The sequence below is a fragment of the Euleptes europaea genome, chromosome 2 (assembly GCF_029931775.1).
Source record: "Euleptes europaea isolate rEulEur1 chromosome 2, rEulEur1.hap1, whole genome shotgun sequence".
NCBI classification, from domain to species: Eukaryota; Metazoa; Chordata; class Lepidosauria; order Squamata; family Sphaerodactylidae; genus Euleptes; species Euleptes europaea.
In genome coordinates, this window is record NC_079313.1 from 134,467,921 (window position 1) to 134,488,133 (window position 20,213).

A 20,213-nucleotide genomic window follows, 5' to 3' on the forward strand; every position below is an offset into this window, starting at 1 on the left:
GTGAATTTTACCGATTTCAACGTTGGAAATCAGGAGACAGACAGAGATGGATAGATAGATAGACAGATAGACACAGATAGCTAGTCAGACACGGACAGACAGAGAGATAGGAAGACAGGGACAGACAGACATGTGTGGGTGTTAAGTGCTGTCAAGTCGCTTCCGACTCATGGCGACCCTATGAATCAAGGTCCTCCAAAATGTCCTCTTTGACAGCCTTGCTCAGATCTTGCAAATTCCCCACTCCTCCACAGGAGTGGCAGACTCTAATCTGGATAAATAATTAAATGTTAAATCCCCACTCCTCCACATAAGCAGTGGACTCTAATCTGTATAAATAATTAAATATTGATCAGGGATAAATAGACAGACAGACACAGCCAGGGATAGATAGATAGATAGATAGATAGATAGATAGATAGATAGATAGATAGATAGATAGATAGATAGATAGATAGATAGATAGACAGACAGACAGACAGACAGACACAGAGAGAGACAGACAGATAGACAGACATGTAGACAGACACAAACAGCCAGAGACAGACAGACAGACATAAATAAATAGGCAGACACAGACTGACAAATAGCCAGGGATAGGTAGGTAGGTAGATAGATAGATAGATAGATAGATAGATAGATAGATAGATAGATAGATAGATAGATAGACAGACAGACAGACAGACAGAGAGACACGTAGACAGACACAAACAGCCAGAGACAGACAGACAGACAGACATAAATAGGCAGACAAACACAGACTGACAAATAGCCAGGGGTAGGTAGGTAGGTAGGTAGGTAGGTAGGTAGATAGATAGATAGATAGATAGATAGATAGATAGACAGACAGACAGACAGACAGACAGACAGACAGACAGACAGAGACAGAGACAGACATGTAGACAGACACAAACAGCCAGAGACAGACAGACAGACATAAATAAATAGGCAGACAAACACAGACTGACAAATAGCCAGGGGTAGGTAGGTAGGTAGGTAGGTAGATAGACAGACAGAGACAGAGACAGACAGACATGTAGACAGACACAAACAGCCAGAGACAGACAGACAGACATAAATAAATAGGCAGACAAACACAGACTGACAAATAGCCAGGGGTAGGTAGGTAGGTAGGTAGGTAGATAGACAGACAGAGACAGAGACAGACAGACATGTAGACAGACACAAACAGCCAGAGACAGACAGACAGACATAAATAAATAGGCAGACAAACACAGACTGACAAATAGCTAGGGGTAGGTAGGTAGGTAGGTAGGTAGGTAGGTAGGTAGGTAGATAGATAGATAGATAGATAGATAGATAGATAGATAGATAGATAGATAGATAGGCAGATAGGCAGATAGGCAGATAGGCAGATAGGCAGATAGGCAGGCAGACACAGACATGTAGACAGACACAAACAGCCAGAGACAGACAGACAGACAGACATAAATAAAGAAATAGACCAGTGATGGCGAACCTTTTAGAGACCGAGTGCCCAAACTGCAACCGAAAACCCACTTATTTATCGCCGAGTGCCAATGCGGCAATTTAACCTGAATACCACCCCCACAGGGGGCCAAGAGGGAGAGGCTAGGGTTGCCAAGTTCCTCTTCGCCATGAGTGGGAGGTTTTTGGGGTGGCGCCTGAGGAGGGCGGGGTTTGGGGAAGGACTTCAGTGCCATAGAGTCCAATTGCCAAAGTGGCAATTTTTTCCAGGGGAACTGATCTCTATTGGTTGGAGATCACTCGGGGTGGGGCAGAGCCAGAAAGGCCAGCAGCTTGGGGGAACCGCGCGTGCCGGCAGAGAGGGCTACGCGTGCCGGAAGTGGCACGCGTGCCATAGGTTCGCCAACACGGAAATAGACAGACACAGACTGACTGACAGGGAGGGACAGATAGACAGACAATTGAGAACTCGGTATACACATTTATTTAACAATAAACAGACCGAAAGAGAAGAATGGGCGTGGACGTGACCATAAAATAAGGAACACCTGACCGTGGGGAAAGGGCCAGGCGGGCCGGGCGAGGCCGCCCAGGTTGCCTCTGCGCCAGGCGCAGCCAGCCAAGCAGGGCGAGGCGAGGCGGCAGGCAGGCAGGCCGGTCCGCCACGCCCGGCCGGGGCCGCCGCCGGAGAGGTGACCCCCGGCCCGCCCTCCAGCCAGCCGCGGCCCCCTTTCCCCCCCGAGGAGACCCGCTGCTCCAGCCGGCCCTGGCGACGTGGCGGCCCTTGCCCGGCAGAAGGAAGGGAGGGAGGGAAAGAAGGGATCGGCCGGCCGGAGAGGCGGCGGCGGCGCTGACCTTGGCTGGGCGCGGCGGCGGGGGGCGTGCGCCGGCCTCCCCCTCCCTCCCTCCCTCCCTCCCTCCGCGTCGCCGGCTGACTCGCGAGCAGGAGCGAGCAAAGCCGGGCGGCAGGCAGGCGCCTCCGCAGCAGCAGCAGCAGCAGCAGCAGCCCGTCTCGTGTGAACGCGTCCCGCCGCAGGCGCTTGGATGGTGGCCGCCTGCCGCGCCCCAGCCGGCCTCTGGGCGGACCGCGGAGGAGGAGGAGCGGCAGCAGGAGGAGGAGGAGGAGGGCGATGAACTGCGGCGAGCCCAAGGAGATGGAAGGTAAGGCGGCCGGGGCCGGCGCGGGTGGGGCCCCGCCGGCCTCGCCTCCCGGACCGGCCCCCTTTCGCAACCGGCCTTTCGCAAGCCCGCTTGCCGGCGCGCTCCGCCGCGGCGTGGGGAGGGGAGGCGGGCGGCGGGTGGGGTGGGTCGGGGGGCTTAGGGCGGACCCCCCTGGGGGGGGGGGGACACGGGGCCGCGCCTTGCCGTAGCCGCCCGGGCTGGATGTCGGGGGAGATGTCCGACCTGGAAGCCGCGGTCCCTCGCCCAGGTAGGCTGGCCGCGGTCCGGGGGCCCTCTGCGTAAGCCCAGAGGCCAGATTAGCCTTGTTGTGAGCATCCCTGGTAGAAAAGGGCAAGGGTCCAGGAGCCCCTTCAAGACTCACCCAAAGATTTTCTGGCAGGGGATGAGCTTTCGGGAGCCACAGCTCACGAAGTGAGCTGTGGCTCCCGAAAGCTCCTCCCCTGCCAGAAAATCTTTGGGTGAGTCTTGAAGGGGCTCCTGGACCCTTCCCCTTTTCTACTGCTGCAGACAGACTAACACGGCGACCCACTGGGAATTATTCTCACCCCTGTTATCATTGGGGTCTGACCTGGAAGCCGTGGTCCCTCGCCCTGGCGGGCGATCCTGGGGCACTCTGCATAAGCCCAGAGGCCCCCGTGCCAGATTCTCATTTTTATGATCATCATTAATCTCACTAGTGTTGCTGCGTTTTGCCAACGAGAATACCTGCCAGCCTTTTGGTGTGTGATTTTATGGGCTCTGAAATGGGGGGGGGACCCCAAAAGATTGCATTCTCCAATATGGTGACTCGGGAGTAAGCAGCCGGGCTTCGCCGCTAGCCAGCCAGCCACCCTCACAGGCGTACATTCAGGAGTAGAGGTGAGGCTCCTTTGGCGTGGAACATGGGTGGTGAGTCTGGCGTGGGAGACTGCGAATGCTTGCGGGTGTGGGTGCTGCGACCACCTGTAAATTTTGGGGGGGGGGATGCTATGATTTAAACCCTTTTTCTTGAAGGTAGCCGCCTCTGCAGCCCTGGGTGACCTCTGGCGGGAAGCTGTGTTCATTCCAGGGGGAAGCAGGTATCGCTCTGCACGTGCTCAGAGGCGCTGGTTCCTTTGCCGCTCTCCGACGTGTCCCAGGGGCTTGGTCCTAGGCAGCGGTGCCATCGACCACGCTCCCTTTGGAGGGCCAGGAGAGACTTCCAGAGCGGAGGACGGAATCGTAGTCCGGTGCCCTGAAGGATAAATCAAGGGTGGGGCGGATCCTCCCGACAGATCTGGCAGCCTGATCTTAGCCGTGTTTACTCGGGAGCAACTCTCCCACAAATTTCCGTGGGTGTTCACGGCAGAGTGAGGACGCTGTCCCTCGCAACCTTGATACCCCACAAGCCCACGCCTAGGCCGGCTGGCCCGTCTTACCCTGGGACCGGTGGGGCTTACTTCTGGGTAAACATCTTCAGAAGCAGACTGCCAGGTGGAAGGTCCACAGCTGCGTTCCTGTGGCCGCTTATGGGGCGGACTTGCACCGGCTTGCTCCGCAGATGATAGAGCGCCGGAATTAATTGCAGAGGGATGTGCGCGGACGGCATTTAAACTATCAAATGAGCACAGTACCAATATCAAGAGCTACTACTTAGGCGGCGCAAGGTAGGGGGCTGGAAGACATTGGAGGGTTGCGCTCACGATCATATAATGCAGATCTGTTATCCTTCGAGGCTCTTTAAATACCTTGTTGCTCTCTGAGCGTTGGTACAAAGTTCGCCTACCCCGCACCCCTTTATACGCATGTTTGTGGGTGACGTGGGAGCCAGCGTGGTGTAGTGGTTAAGAGGGGTGGTTTGGAGTGGTGGACTCTGATCCGGAGAACTGGGTTTGATTCCCCACTCCTCCACATGAGCGGCATGAGGCTAATCTGGTGAACCGGGTTGGGTTCCCCCTCCTACACCCGAGGCCAGCTGGGTGACCTTGGGGTAGTCACAGCGCTCTCAGCCCCACCTACCTCTCAGGATGTCTGTTGTGGGAAGGGAAGGTGATTGTCAGCCAGTTTGATTCTTCCTTAAGTGGGAGAGAAAGTCGGCATATAAAAACCAGCTCTTCTTCTTCTCGTCAGCCTTAGCACTGGAAGTGGGGTGACAGCTACTCTGCAGCTCCGAATCCTAACCCTTGGGGAGGGGCTGTGGCTTAGCGGTAGAGCATCTGCTTTGCGTGCAGAAGGTCTTGGGTTCAATACCTGGCATCTCCAGTTAAAAGGATCAGGTAATAGACGCAAAAGGCCTCTGCCTGAGACCCTGGAGAGCTGCGGCCAGTTTGAGCAGACAAGACTGACCTTGTGGGACTGAGGTTCTGATTCAGTATAAGGCAGCTTCGTGTGTTCATGTGATACAGGGGTTTGGAGCATTTTGGGTACTTCATGTACAATCAGGGTTGGCCCCATGCAGTAAGTGGGACAGTGCCGGGGGGAAGAATTGGACCGTTTAGGGCTGCAGACAAACTGGGACAGATCCTCTAGGACAGGGGTGTCAAACTCATTTGTTACGAGGGCCGGATACAACGTAAACATCACTTGGTCGAGTCGGGCCATGCCTTGCCAGCCCAGATTGGCACTGCAGGGGGTGGCTGCTTCGGTTGGCTCGCGGCCGGATAAGAGCCCTCAAGGGCTGGATCCCCCTGCTCTAGGAGGAACAGTCCTCCGTCTGCCCCAGACCCTCGGGATATCATGCTGTGGGGCAGCTGTTTAACCCAACTCCTGGGTCAGTTATGGCGCAAAAGTTCTCTTTGGGTCTGCGTGGAACAGGGAAAAGAGGGAGCAACGGGAAGCCTGTTGGGGTATTGTTGTGACTGCATTTATCTCTCCCTAGATAGGTTGCTGGGATGCGTGTGTGCAAAAATTAATTTTCAACCAGGGTAGCAAGCTAGCTTGAGCTAGCCCTACTACATACATTATTTCAGTAATCCGTCCAACACCCTTGTAAGGTGGGTCAGCGCCATGATTTGTAGTAGGTTCGTGGTTGGCAGGAGACGTGAAAGATGGCTTTTTGGCTCCTAGCTTGGGCCAAAGTGTGGCGAGTCATGTCAGAAAGAGGGCCACGTAATGAGAGCCGCTGCCGGTCTGAGTAGACAGTACTATCCTTGATGGACCAAGGGTCTGATTCAGTATAAGGAAGCTCCATTTGTTCATGTGTTATAACCACTATGGGGAAAGCAACAGACAAATCCCAAAGGGATAGAATTTCCCCTTCTAAACCAAGTTACTAGTCAGGTTGCGCTGTGTAATTCCAACTTTCTTCTGATGGCTAAATGGCAGTGGATTTATTTTTATTTCCTTCATTGATGCTCTGCCTCTCTCCCCAGTGGGGACCCAAAGTGGCTTACGTTGTTCTCCTGTCCTCCATTTTGTCTGCACAACAACCCTGCGAGGTGGTTTAGGCTGAGAGCTTGTGACTGTCCCAGGCATCACCCAGCAGGCTTCCTTGGCAGCGGGGATTTGAATCCAGGGCTCCCAGTTCACACCACTCTGGCTCTAGGTTTGCTGAAACCTAGGTCTGTCCCACTCATGTCTAAAGTGAGGAGAGGGTCCCATTTTTAGAGTGAAAGGGACCACCCATGCAAGAGGAGGTGACCCTTCTCGTCTCCCCCAAAGTGTTTAGGCTGCAGGGAGGGGAAGCCTTAGGAGGGGATTTAGCTCCTTCCCCCCAAAAAAAATCCAGATCCATTTTAGTTTTGGTACAAGTAGGCTTAGGTTTAAACAAATGAGTCTTCCGCCCTCACTTCCACTCTGGCTTTCCTGTTTAGCAACAGAACTCGGAATCAGGAGGGCCAGTGTGGTGGAGCATAATGGTTAGAGCGTTGGGCAGGGACCTGAAAGATCCGGGTTCAAATCCTGCCTTTGCTATGAAGCTCAGTGGGTGACCTTGGGCCGGTCACACAGCCTAGCCTGCCTCGAAAGGTGGTTGTGACGATCAGATAAGCAGGGGAGGGAAGCCATAAGCCGTATATACTGCTCTCTGGAGAAAGTGTGGGATAAAAATGTGCTAGACAGAGTTAGAGAACCAGTGGGTTAAGCAGTGGTTAAGAGCGGTGGACTCCAATCTGGAGAGCCGGGTTTGATTCCCCACTTCTCCACATGAAGACTGCTGGGTGACCTTGGGCCGGTCGCAGTTCTGTCCAAACTCAGCCCTCGTGGAGGCAGGCAGTGGCAAACCATCTCCTAACGTCTCTTGCCTTGAAAACCCTACGGGGGTTGCCACAAGTCCACTTAATGCCACTTTACACAGAGACAGAGTTATGTAGACTTGCTCACACTGTTTCCATGACTTCTGAGTCAGCTTGCCAACTGCTGAAATCTGCTCTGACTGGCAGCAGCTCTCCAGGGTCTCAGGCAGACGTCTTCCGCATCCCCTTTTCCCTGAGCCTTAAACTGGAGGTGCCGGGAATTGAACCCGGGTCCTTCTGCATGCAAAGCAGAGGCCCTGATACAGCACTGTTCCCCGAATAAATCTGTTTTCTTTGCCGCAGCAGAATATGGTTTCTCTGGGTCTTGCCTCTTCCCACATGAGCAGGTGCTGACGGATAAAGGTTGCTCCCCAAACCACACCCCGCTGTGATGCAAATCCAGCAATTGCTTCATTGAATCTCCCCCTGCATCTTCATAGCAATGTTGTGACTCACCCCGAATTTATCCCAATTTGACAGATAAGGGATTGCAAAAGCCGCACAGCAAGTGCAATCCGCACGTGTCCTTGCATCCCGAGATGTTGCCACAAGATGTGGTGTCGGTTGTTAAACCAGTTTTTTTAAAAAGGATAAGGCATATCAGATGAGGTTAAAAACAATAATAATAAATGGAACCCCCCTATCCAGAGACAGTACATCTCTGATTATCAGGTATTGGAGGCCAAAACTGACCCCACGGATAGCTGCCTACTATGTTAGCCTAGTTTACTAAAAAAAAAAAAAAAAAAAAAGGATAAATCAAATACATTGTGACTAAAATAACAACAAAAGATGAATCCAGAGGCACCTTATTTTAAGAGCCGGCATTAAATTGTTTTAAATCCTTTCCCTAGATTTAACAGCCATTGGCTATTCATCTGCCATTTCACACTTCAAAGAAAACGGGGGGAAACGACGACTAATTTTTTCTTGACACTATGAAGAGAAAAGTTGCCACATCTCTCACACAATTCACTGGTCTAGTTGATAGCAGTTAACGCAGGATCCGCTTCTCAGAAAGTGTCGTTAGCTGTTTTATCCAGGGAGTAATATATTTAGTTTACACGGTATTCTTTTGTGAACATAAGAAAACAACGTCTACTTGATCCAGACAAACTGGGCATTTGCGTTCTTCTGCAATAATTGTATTGTATCTCCCTTGTGTCTCGGCTGAGTCTAAGGCATTACACCTTGCCAATAAAAAAGCTATTATTTTAGTGATGTGTTTGTATTTTGGGTTTAGTGGCTTTTAATGTAAGATTTTAATTTGAGTGTTTTAATTTGTAAGCTGCTTTGGCGGCACCGTGAGGTCAGAAAAGAAAGGTAAAAATCTCGCTGCTAATAATAATAATATACCTCAAATCATGGAGACGTTTGGGCCTAGTTAGAAGTTGTGTTTCCCACCTAGAAGCGCTCTTTGGTTAATCCCAGATGAGTGGGAACTGGTTGCGATTGTGTGGCGGGGTGGGGAAATTTACTCTGCACGTGTGCAGGAACACTCCCTTCGTGCTACCAATCTGGAGGGTGAGAGATTCAAAACAGATAAAAGGAAGTATTTCTTCACTCCACACATTGTTAAATTGTGGAACTCCCTGCCCCAGGATGCGGTGACGGCTGCCAACTTGGAAGGCTTGAAGAGGGGAGTGGACATGGTCATGGAGGAGAGGGCTATCCATGGCTACTAGTCAAAATGGATACCGGTCATGATGCATCCCTATTCTTTCTGGTATCAGAGCAGCATGGCTATTAACTTGGGTGCTGTGGAAGACAGGCAGGACAATGCTGCTGCAGTCAAAGTCTTGTTTGGGGGCTTCCTGGAGGCCCCTGGTTGGCCACCGTGTGAACAGACTGCTGGACTTGATGGGCCTTGGTCTGATCCGGCAGGGCTTTTCTTATGTTCTTATGATGCATACCTATTTTCTCCAGGATCTATTATATGAGGTGCTTTGGGACACAGGCAGGATAATACTGCTGCAGTCATCTTGCTTGTGGGGTTCCTGGAGGCCCCTGGTTGGCCACCGTGTGAACAGACTGCTGGACTTGATGGGCCTTGGTCTGATCCGGCAGGGCTTTTCTTATGTTCTTATGATGCATACCTATTTTCTCCAGGATCTATTATATGAGGTGCTTTGGGACACAGGCAGGATAATACTGCTGCAGTCATCTTGCTTGTGGGGTTCCTGGAGGCCCCTGGTTGGCCACCGTGTGAACAGACTGCTGGACTTGATGGGCCTTGGTCTGATCCGGCAGGGCTTTTCTTATGTTCTTATGATGCATACCTATTTTCTCCAGGATCTATTATATGAGGTGCTTTGGGACACAGGCAGGATAATACTGCTGCAGTCATCTTGCTTGTGGGGTTCCTGGAGGCCCCTGGTTGGCCACCGTGTGAACAGACTGCTGGACTTGATGGGCCTTGGTCTGATCCGGCAGGGCTTTTCTTATGTTCTTATGATGCATACCTATTTTCTCCAGGATCTATTATATGAGGTGCTTTGGGACACAGGCAGGATGGTGCTGCTGCAGTCATCTTGCTTGTGGGGTTCCTGGAGGCACCTGGTTGGCCACTGTGTGAACAGACTGCTGGACTTGATGGACCTTGGTCTGATCCAGCATGGCCTTTCTTATGTTCTTATGAAACATCCCGGAGCTGAGCCTCTGTCTGCTGCCTTCTGGGGCTGGGCCCTGCCTGAAATGGAATTGGAACGGGCTCTCTTTCTATGTTAAGCCAGTTGTCTTAACCCTCCTGTGAAAAAAAAAGAGGTTGTCATAATATTGACCAAAAGGGGGAAAGTGAAGCCGCCAAGCCAAATCTTGTGGACACGACTGTTGTTTTTTCAGACAGAAGAGGTTACGGATCAAGTGTCAAGTTGTCTTTTTCGGAGAGCACCTCTGTGCCCCGCTGACAAACACTGCCCAATTGTTCTCTTGGCAGAAAAAGGGCTTTGATCTGGCAAAAAGCAGTGTAAAACAGACATTCGTCCATAAACCATTTGCGGAGGGATGGGTCAGGAGACCCCAGCCCGGGAGAAAATGGGCTGAACCCCCCCCCCCCGAGCAGTTGCTTCGATTGTCAGCGTCTCGCTTTCAGATAACCGCCCCTTTTCCGGCGGCCTTTTGTATGAAAAGGAGGAAAACGGAATGGGTTTCCCCCCCCACCTCCTGCATCATTTTCAGCTGATTTGAAAGATTGCCAGCACGTTTGTTTCCCGCCCAGACCAAATAACCCGACGCATTAAACAAAGGCGCTATCGTTTGCACAACCACCTCGCCAATTCATCTTGCGGTTTTTCCCGTCCTCCTCTCCGCTGCATGGACATATTCTCGGGGAGTCATTGGGAAATCATCCAAACCATGCAGATCAATCAAGATCATGACATTTTATCCCCCCCCCCATATCATTCGCAGTGCAAGGAACACATTTCCTTTCCCTTGAGCGAATGTTTTCCTGCAGGAGTCGATCTCTTTCATCCCCGGGCTGCACATTTCTGCCTGCTCCTCTGTCTTTTTTTTTCTTCTGCTTGTCTTTCTACCTCCGTAGCACCAAAGAGAATACCTTCCATTACATACTGTCAAAAAGGATGTACAATATTGTGGGAAGGGTGACCAAGGCATTCTATCATCTTGGGGGGGAGGTGGCAGGAATCAGCTTGGTTCCAACCAGTTTGGCAAACCTGAGCTGACCAGTTTGATGTGGGAAGAATGTCAAGCGTGACAATTGTCATTTATGTTGTGGATTTGGAAATGGATGTGGCAAGATGATTTGGGCTGGCACTGGAGTTTGGCCCTGTGGCTTAGTGGCAGAGTACCTGGTGTAGTGGTTAAGAGCAGTTGTTTGGAGCAGTGGACTCTGATCTGGAGAACCGGGTTTGATTCCCCTCTAATACACATGAGCGGCGGAGGCTAATCTGGTGAACTGGATTCGTTTCTCCACTCCTACGCATGAAGCCAGCTGGGTGACCGTGGGCCAGTCACATCTCTCTTAGAGCTCTCTCAGCCCCACCTACCTCACTGGGTGTCTATTGTGGGGACAGGAGGGGAAGGCAGTTGTGAGCTGGTTTGATTCTTCCTTAAGTGGTAGAGAAAGTCCGCGTATAAAAACCAACTCTTCTGCTTCTTGTGCTGCTGCTGCTTCTGCTTCTTCCAGAAGGTCCCAGGCTCAATCCCTGGCACCTCCTGTTAAAAGTATCGCATCGCAAGGGATGCGAAAAACCTCCACCGGAAGAGATGGTGCTGAGATACATGAACCATTGTTCTGATTGCGGAAGCTTAGGTTTTCACACTTTATAGGCCGTCTTTCTTACTGAAGGCAGATGACAGGATATAAAACAGTGCAGCTGACAGCATGAAACAACCCATGAACTATGCAGTAGGCCTAGGATTACAGAATTCTGGAACAGTGCAAAGAACAAACGTGATTCTGTGAACGCAGCAGGCAGATCGTGAGAGGGCGGGCAGGAAGGGTTGTGTCAGTGTTCGGCTCTCATGGCCTTTTCTTGCATGCCCAGGGTAATGCCGATGGCCACTTTGGGGTAAGGAAGGAATTTTCTCCAGGCCAGATTGGCCGGGGATCCTGGAGGTTTTTTGCCTTCCTCTAGACACAGAGCAGGGGTCACTGGGGGAGTGGCAGGGGGAGTTAGTTGTGAATTTCCTGCGTTGTGCAGGGGGTTGGACTAGATGACCCTTGAGTTATAGGTCTGTGTTTCAGTTGAAGGCAGGGAAACTATAACTAATGCAATAAAAGAGGTGATACCCGTGAGGATCATTGCCGTAAACTGCATTCCTGTTTCAGTCTAAAGGTGCCGGTGTTGGACATGTCCCATTCCGGTGGTTGAAGATGCCGTCAAGCAGCAATGAACTTCTGGCATCCCTGTAGGACTTTCAAGGCAAGAGATGAACAGAGGTGGTTTGCCATTGCCTGCCTCTGTGTAGTTCCCCTGGACTTCCTTGGTGGTCTCCCATCCAAGTATGAACCAGGGGCGACTCTGCTTAGCTTCTGAGATCTGATGAGCTCAGGCTAGCCTGAGGCATCCTTTCTAGAAGAGTTGGTTTTTATATTCTGACTTTCTCTACCACTTAAGGAAGAATCAAACCGGCTTACAATGACCTTCCCCTCCCCGCAACAGACACCCTGTGACGTAGGTGAGAGAGTTCTGAGAGAACTGTGACTAGCCCAAGGTCACCCAGCTGGCTTCATGTGGAGGAATGAGGAAACCAACCCAGTTCACCAGATTAGAGTCCGCCGTTCATGTGGAGGAATGGGGAATCAAACCCAGTTCTCCAGATCAGAGCCCACAGCTCCAAACCACCGTTCTTAACCACTACACCATGCTGGCTCTCTACTACTACTGTTATACATTTTTTAAGCCCCTATTGCACATTCTGTGGAATGGTAGTAGTGCGGAAGAGCCTTCTTTGTGGTGTAAAGCAGGGTTTGTGCAGTGAAGCTCTTAAGTGGAATAAGACAGCTTAACTAATGCCAGGATGATGTTTCGGTTCCGTCTTCCAAGGTCAGACAGTGCGCTGGACTTAATTGAAGGTTGCAAACAGCACAGCCGATCATGACTCAGAGTTGATTACTTGCTTTCATTCTCGGTCTGTAATGGTGGGGCTGAGTACCCAAAGGTTGGGTGGAAAATAACTCAATTATATGATAAAATATATATATTATAAAGCGCTCATGCAGATATTAAAACTAGCCTCTATGGCAACAAATACAAGGTTGATAGTCTAAAACCAAGCATGTTTCGGCACTCAGGCCCTCTTCAGTGGTCTGATAAGACATCTTATGCTCACACACATTAATCAACAGATAAAACAATTTTGTAGCAGCCCTGGTATGTACTCAAGGATGTGTTCCAAATGAACGCTGTGCCTATGATATCAAATTAGGGCTGCCAACCTCCAGGTACTTTTAAACAACAATGGCAGCACGGTGGCTCGATAAAAATGCAGTCCACACTTTCAAAACCTTTTTTAGAGCTTATATTCTGATTGTACAATTAATAACTCAAATAATACATCAAGGACATGAACATAACCTTACATAACAATCACTTTGTGTTTTTTGTTCCCGAAACCTGGGTTGCTTCACCAGAGGAACAATTTCACAGGACATTGGTTACATCACCAGAAAGTCAGAACAAAAATACTTTTTGCACTTCAAACAATCCAAGACCAAATCAGTCCTTAGTAGTTCAAAACAATCCAACTCAAAATCAAAACGGCACCTCCGCATTGGTGATCGTTTTGCATTTCATTACTAGCTGGAGATCTCCCGCTATTACAACTGATCTCCAGCCAATAGAGTTCAGCTCGCCTGGCGAAAATGGCCGCTTTGGCCATTGGACTCTGTGGCATTGAAGCCCCTCCCCTCCCCAAACCCCGCCCTCCTCAGGCTCCACCCCAAAAACCTCCTGCCGGTGGCAAGGAGGGACCTGGCAACCCTCTGTCAGATTGTTATTAAAATATGCTGTAAATTATAAAGGCACACAAACGTGGACTGCAGTCTGAATATTTCTTTCTGGACTGGGCTGATCTTGTATGCAAGGTGTGCCTAACAATATCGACCAAATAGGTGATGGGGCGCCAACTCACTTAACCATGGGTAGCATCTTCTGCAACCCAACTCCAAACGCTGGTTTCTGATTCTGGTTTCCTGGTTGACTGCGATGCATGGTTGGTCAATCGAGACACTATGCCTAACCCATAATTAAGCTTCTATTTCCAGAGTTCAGGGTGAGGTCTAGAAACATAGAGTTGGAAGGGACCACCAGGGTCATCTAGTCCAACCCCCTGCACAATGCAGGAAATTGACAACTACCCCCCCACCCCCCCACACATCCCCAGTGGATCTAGATGGCCATCTGTCGGCAATGCTGATTCTATGACCTTAGGCAGATCGTGAGAGGGAGGGCATCTTGGCCATCTTCTGGGCATGGAGTAGGGGTCACTGGGGGCGTGGGGGGGAGGTAGTTGTGAATTTCCGGCATTGTGCCAGGGGTTGGACTAGGTGACCTTGGTGGTCCTTCCAACTCTATGATTCTGTGAAACCTGGAGCCGAAGCCATTTAGTCTTTGCACAGTGTCCAAATATGAGCATCCTGCCTTGTTCCCTGGAGATGCTTCGGTATGCTCTCTGGCTATGGAGAAGCATGACCAAGTTTTTGTTGAGACCATCCAGGATTTAAAAAAAAAAGAATTACAAAACACAAAAAAGAAACAAAGAGACCATCCAGGATAGTCTGCAAGTGGAATCCTGGCTTCACAAACTAGCCATGGTTAAAATAAATGATGGTTTCTCATTATGTTTCAAACGAGCTACAATAAATGCTATACCTGGGGTTGCCTTTTCTTTTGAGTCCCTTCGAAACCTTGGGGGTACCGCAGCTGTTTTTTAAAAATGTTTAGACCCTGCTGAGATTCAAGGCAGCTAATAAAATGCCAAGTTTTACCTTTTAAAAACTGTTTTAATGATGTTTTTGGGGTGTGTGTGTGATTTTAATGGTTTTAAAATGTGATTTTTATCACATGGGTTTTGAACCATTAGCCACCTTGGTGGCCCTTGTAAGGGCAGAAAGGCGGCATACACATTTTGTAAATAAATAAATAATAGAGATGGCAGAGGGAAGAAGAGTTGGTTTTTATATGCCGACTTTCTGTGCCACTTAAGGAAGAATCAAACCGGCTTACAATCACCTTCCCTTCCCCACAACATACACCCTGTGAGGTCGGTGGGGCCGAGAGAGCTCTGAGAGAACTGTGACTAGCCCAAGGTCACCCAGCTGGCTTCGTGTGGAGGAGTGGGGAAACAAAGCCAGTTCACCAGATTAGCCTCCGCCGCTCATGTGGAGGAGTGGGGAATCAAACCCGGTTCTCCAGATCAGACTCCACCGCTCCAAACCACCGCTCTTAACCACTACACCACACCGGGAGATAATAGACCCATCAGGCTCTTTATTTACGTATTGATTTATGTTTATTAATTATTTAGGGATTTTCTGTGCTCTTTTTCCCTGTGGAGCCCGCCTGGGGTGACTCTCAAAATAGCACAATACAATGCAAACGTTAAAACCCTGCATTATACCTATTCTCTCCAGGATCAGAGTAGCAGGCCTATTATATTAGGTGCTGTGGACCCCAGGCAGGACAATGCTGCTGCAGTCCTCTTGCTTCTGGGCTTCCCAGAGGCCCCTGGTTGGCCACTGTGTGAACAGACTGCTGGACTTGATGGGCCTGGGTCTGATCCAGCAGGGCCTTTCTTATGTTCATTAAAAAAATCCCACCCAGAGAACAAATGTTATTATTCACAATAACTGTAGCTTAAAATGAGTTCAACAATTTTCATACGAAAAGCACACTATAAATGATTTTTAAAAGATCAACCCCTTAACTTAGGGTTGCCAAATTTAAGGCCTGGGGGCCGGATCCGGCCCCTTGAGAGCTCTTATCTAGCTTACGAGCCAGCCGAGCCAGCCCCACCCCAGTCCCTATCTGGGTTGGCGAGGCATGGCCCAGCCCGACCAAGTGACATCTATGTCGTCTCCGACCCTCGTAACGAATGAGTTCGACACCTGTGCCTTAATTAAAAGCCTGGGTGTAAAAAAATACACCCTGGCACCTAAAAGAGAGCAATGTAGGCGCTAGGCAACCCTCGTGGGGAAGGGCATGCCACAGGCGAGGGGCCACTTCTGTAAAGGCCCTGCCTTTGGTTGCCACCCGCCTCACCTCTGAAGTCAAGAGCACAGAGAACAAGGCTTGTGAGGTAGCTATTAACCGGTAGGCTTGGACAGCATGGGCCGTAGCAGAGAATGGTCTGGCATGGGAAGCCACCGATTTTGCAGGCTGCCCCTTCGAAAGGTTTCGCTCAGATGAACACATGAAGCTGCCTGATACTGAATCAGACCCTGGGTCCATCAAAGTCAGTATTGTCTACTCTGACCAGCAGCTGCTCTCCAGGGTCTCAGGCAGGGGTCTTTCCCATCACCTATAACTGAAGATGCCGGGGATTGAACCAGATAAGCAAAGCTCCAGGTGTTCCTACAGATATATGGTCCTGGGCCATGGAGGTTAATATTTACTGATTCATTTACCTCGTTTATACTCCGCCTTTTTCCTCATTGGGGACCCAAAGCAGCTTATATGATTCTTCTCCATTTTATCCTCACAACAACCCTGGGAGGTTGGTTAGGCTGAGCGTGTACTACCTCCCCAAGGTCACCTGGTGGGCATCTGTGGAAGAGTGGGGATTCAAACCTGGATCGGCCAGCTCCTAATTGTGGAACTCCCTGCCCCAGGAGGTGGTGATGGTTGCCAACTTGGAAGGCTTTAAGAGGGGCGAGGACCTGTTCATGGAGGAGAGGGGTATTCATGGCTGCTAGTCAGAATGGATACCAGTCATGATGCATACCTGTTCTCTCCTGGATCAGAGGAGCATGTCGAATATATTAGGTGCTGTGAAACACGGGCAGGACGGTGCTGCTGCAGTCGTCTTGTTTGTGGGCTTCCTAGAGGCCCCTGGTTGGCCACTGTGTGAACAGACTGCTGGACCTGATGAGCCTTGGTCCGATCCAGCAGGGCTTTTCTTATGTTCTTATGAGGGAGTTCAGCAGGGTATGATGCCCTAGAGCCGTCTGCCCTCCAAAGCAGCCATGTTCTCCAAGGGCTTTGATCTCTGCAGTCTGGAGAGGAATTGTCATCCCAGAGATCTGCAGGCCCCACCTGGAGATTGGGAACCCTGTGTTCCCATTCCAGAAAGCGATCGGGTCCGCTTTTATCACCTCTCCAGGAAGAGGGATTGCCAGGACGCTTCGGCAGACCATTCTGGACGAGAGCGAGGGCTGGGAGCTGTCGCGGTCTGACCAAGTGCCTGGAAAGGAAAAGCTATTCTTGCGGGGAAGGGCCGCTTCGGCTGTGATTGATTCACCTTTCCGAAGGAATCCCAGAGGGCCTTTCATTTTTCTGTTGCCTGCTACGAGCGGGGAAAAGGAAATGCACCTGGTTGCTAGTTAGCCCTGACCGCAAATCCATTTTCCCGACTGGAGATAAATCCTTCCCGGGGTCGGCGCTAAACGGCCTTTCCCCGCACAGCATGGAAAACATGGAGGTGCAGAATACCTGTCATTCCTGGAGACAAACAAAGGGCGAAACCGCATGGTCACTTTATCCTCCTTTAATCCCTGTTTCAGCCAGGGTTCAGCCTGGATCCAACGCATGTGTTTCGCCTAATGTGCGTTCGATCCTGGCTAAAACAGGGATTAAAGGAGGATAAAGCGACCGTGCATTTTTGCCCAAAGAAGGGCTTTTGCGTGAGCCAGAAGTTCTGCCCTACCTTCGGCAATTCTAGAAGCCAGATTCAAGAGGTGAAGTCGAATCTATTGCGCACGTTTTCTTCACATGCTTTTTTTTTATGAGGAAGCAAAATTTAAGCGAATCTCCCCTCTCCTTAATCTGACAAAGGACAGCTCTGAGGAAGGGAGGTTGAGGAATCTCCTATGGGAAGGGTCAGCCCGGATGATGAGACCAGTACCTAAATTCTGCGGCACAATATACAAGACCCGTCAGACAAAGCGGAGGCTTGGCAATCTAGCCTAAAACGGAAAATGTTATATTAATCTGAGGTTTTTCGCTAATTTATTTATTTATTTAAGATTTATATATCCCATAGTTTTAGATTACGGTATATCTTTTAATTCGCCCTTGTAATTGATATGACTAATTCTACCTTGTAATTGATATTGTCGTATTAATAAATCTGGAGGTGGAGGTGGGGTTTGTTCAGCCGGCGGCTGCGCGGGTCTCAAAGCGCCCACCGCGCTCGTGCTGCGGGCACCATCCTGCAAATGGGAAAAATCAATAACCGCCCGTGCTCATGCATCCTCTGTTGTGGCCCCCACCTTATGGAATGGTCTCCCTGATGAGGTTAGGAAGGCTCTCATTTCTCCCGGCTTCCTGCAAACTATGCAAAACAGAATTATTCAAGAGCTTTTGGCACAGGTAAATAGGACTGTTATTCAGTCCTATTTAGTCCTAAATAGGGGAGGGGCTGTGGCTCAGTGGTAGAGCATCTGCTTGATATGCAGAAGGTCCCAGGTGCAATCCCCAGCACCTCCAGTTAAAGGAGCCAGGCAAGTAGGTGATGTGAAAGACCTCTGCCTGAGACCCTGGAGAGCCACTGTCTGAGTAGACAATACTGACCTCGATGGACCAAGGGTCTGATTCAGTAGAAGGCAGCTTCATGTGATCAAGCTTTCTTGAATAGTTCTGTTTTGCCTAGCATGGATAACGAAGAAAGCTGATAGGAAGAAAGTAGATTCCTTTGAAATGTGGTCTTGGAGGAGAGTGTTACGGATACTGTGGACTGCCAAATAAACTAACCAGTGGGTTCTAGATCAAATCAAGCCTGAACTGACCCTAGAAGCTAAAAAGACTAAACTGAGGCTGTCGTACTTTGGCCACATTATGAGAAGACAGGAGTCACAGGAAAAGACAGTCATGCTAGGAAACGTTGAGGGCAGCAGGAAAAGAGGAAGACCCAACAAGAGATGGATTGACGCTATCAAGGAAGCCACGGCCCTCAGTTTACAAGATCTGAGTGAGGCTGTTAAGGATAGGACATTTTGGAGGACATTGATTCATAGGGTCGCCTTGAGTCGGAAGCGACTTGACGGCACTTACACACAAAAATAGTACTGTATTGTAATGGTCAGAAAGTTGCATTGGTAAAGTGATAAGGACTATGACCTAGATTGCTGTATTGCTCCCTATCTCTATAAGTATGCTCCAGACTAGGTAGTTTCTAGACCACTTCCAGTGCAATCCTATGGAGAGTTACTCCAGTGTAAGCCCATTGATTTACCACAGGATTGCACTATTAAGGTATCATGTTTACAAGCTCAAGCCTTGTTTCAGATCTGTTTGAAATTTTTGTTTGTTTTCAGATTTCTGTAGTTGCTCATCGGGAGCCCCGCCCTTTTGATTCTACTTGATTTACATTATATAATCATTTCTTTCAGATCCACACTCCATCCCTTCTCCGGGGTCTGGAGAGGGGGGCAGCATAGATCTGAAAGAAACCCACGCCGCTCCGCTTCTCCGGACTCCGGAAAAGGAGGGCGGCGTGGATTTCTTTCAGATCTGCTCCGCTGGTCTTCTCCAGACTCCAGAGAAGGGAAGCAGCGCGGATCTGAAAGATCCCAGTTTTTTCCGGGGGTTTTCGGTTTTATCAACCCGAAAAGCTTTGAAAAATCTGAACGGGAAGTAGTCTCATGGGTCACCAAGTCAAATCGCTTTCCCGAAGCAGGATATCCTATCCTGAACATACCCTCTCATCCTTCATTGTGGCTTAGCTACCTCTTACAACAGCAGACATGAACAGGGCAATTCTTCATACCTTTTTGTTGCTGCGAGAAGCTAAACCCCACTAAGAGGCAAAGCTAAGAAGAGACTTTCTATTGATGGCTGTCAAAATTGACCCAACCGTTAGCTGTCACAGGGACCGAGAAGCGGGTTTATAGGCAGCCTGGAACCCAGATATGGGAAAGGAACAGGGGTCATTTTTTCCCTAAAAGAGGCTTTGTACCTTTTACATCTTCTTGACAAGAATAAATTCAACAGGTATAGTTTTTCAATATCACCGCATCTCCATATTGGAAAAAAGCTGTACCTGCCGAATTCCTATTATGCAGTGGCTGAAGGCGCAGAGGAGCTAAAGGAAGTAATCCTGAACAGCAGTGTAAATTCTCTTTATTGGATTTGCACCCTGCCTTCCGAAAACAAAGCAACTGATATTTTATCGTTGTCTTGCATAAGAGCGATGAAATTAAGTTAGCGGTGAAAAGCCAGCTTGCAATATTTGATTTGAAAGCCCGGGCAGCAGAATATTTCTGGTTATCAAGGGCTCATAAAGAGAATTGTTTAAAGACTTGGTTGTTGTTTTCTCCAGAGTTAGCTGAACTTTATTAAGGCAAAATGGTGGGGAACCTGAACAGAGATGAAGGCTCAATAAAAGAAGCTTAGTTCTTGAATACCTGGAAGGATTGGTAGGGAGCAGTTACCAATCTCCACGTCCGGCCCCCAAAACAGGTCTCAGAAGTTATCTTTAAGCGTTACAGAGAACATTTAAATCACGTGGCAATATTGGATCCTACCTCTATTTAATTGGTTGGTCACTTAGTTGCTTAAATGTGGAATCGACCAAAACATTTTTCTTAAATCACTTTGAGCGCAATAGTGAAGGGGGGGGGAATCAGCTTAGGAGCCTGTGTGACCCCATGCCAACGTAAGTGTCCATTTATCCTGGGATACAGGGCACTTACGCTGGCACGGGGCGGGGGGAGGATTCACGCTGGCAACACAGCCACACCAGGAGCAAAACCCGCTCTGGGAACACCCC

General features: G+C 49.7%; 1 protein-coding gene across 1 annotated transcript in view; it reads left to right on the forward strand.

The window, feature by feature from the left end:
• Positions 1–2,575: 2,575 nt before the first annotated feature.
• The window catches only part of SAMD10 (sterile alpha motif domain containing 10), a 37,105-nt gene continuing 19,467 nt past the window's right edge, over positions 2,576–20,213 (forward strand). The window contains exon 1 of the mRNA XM_056844141.1: positions 2,576–2,610. Coding sequence (XP_056700119.1) covers positions 2,580–2,610 — 31 coding nt within the window. The 5' untranslated portion in view covers positions 2,576–2,579. The remainder of the gene's footprint in view (positions 2,611–20,213) is intronic.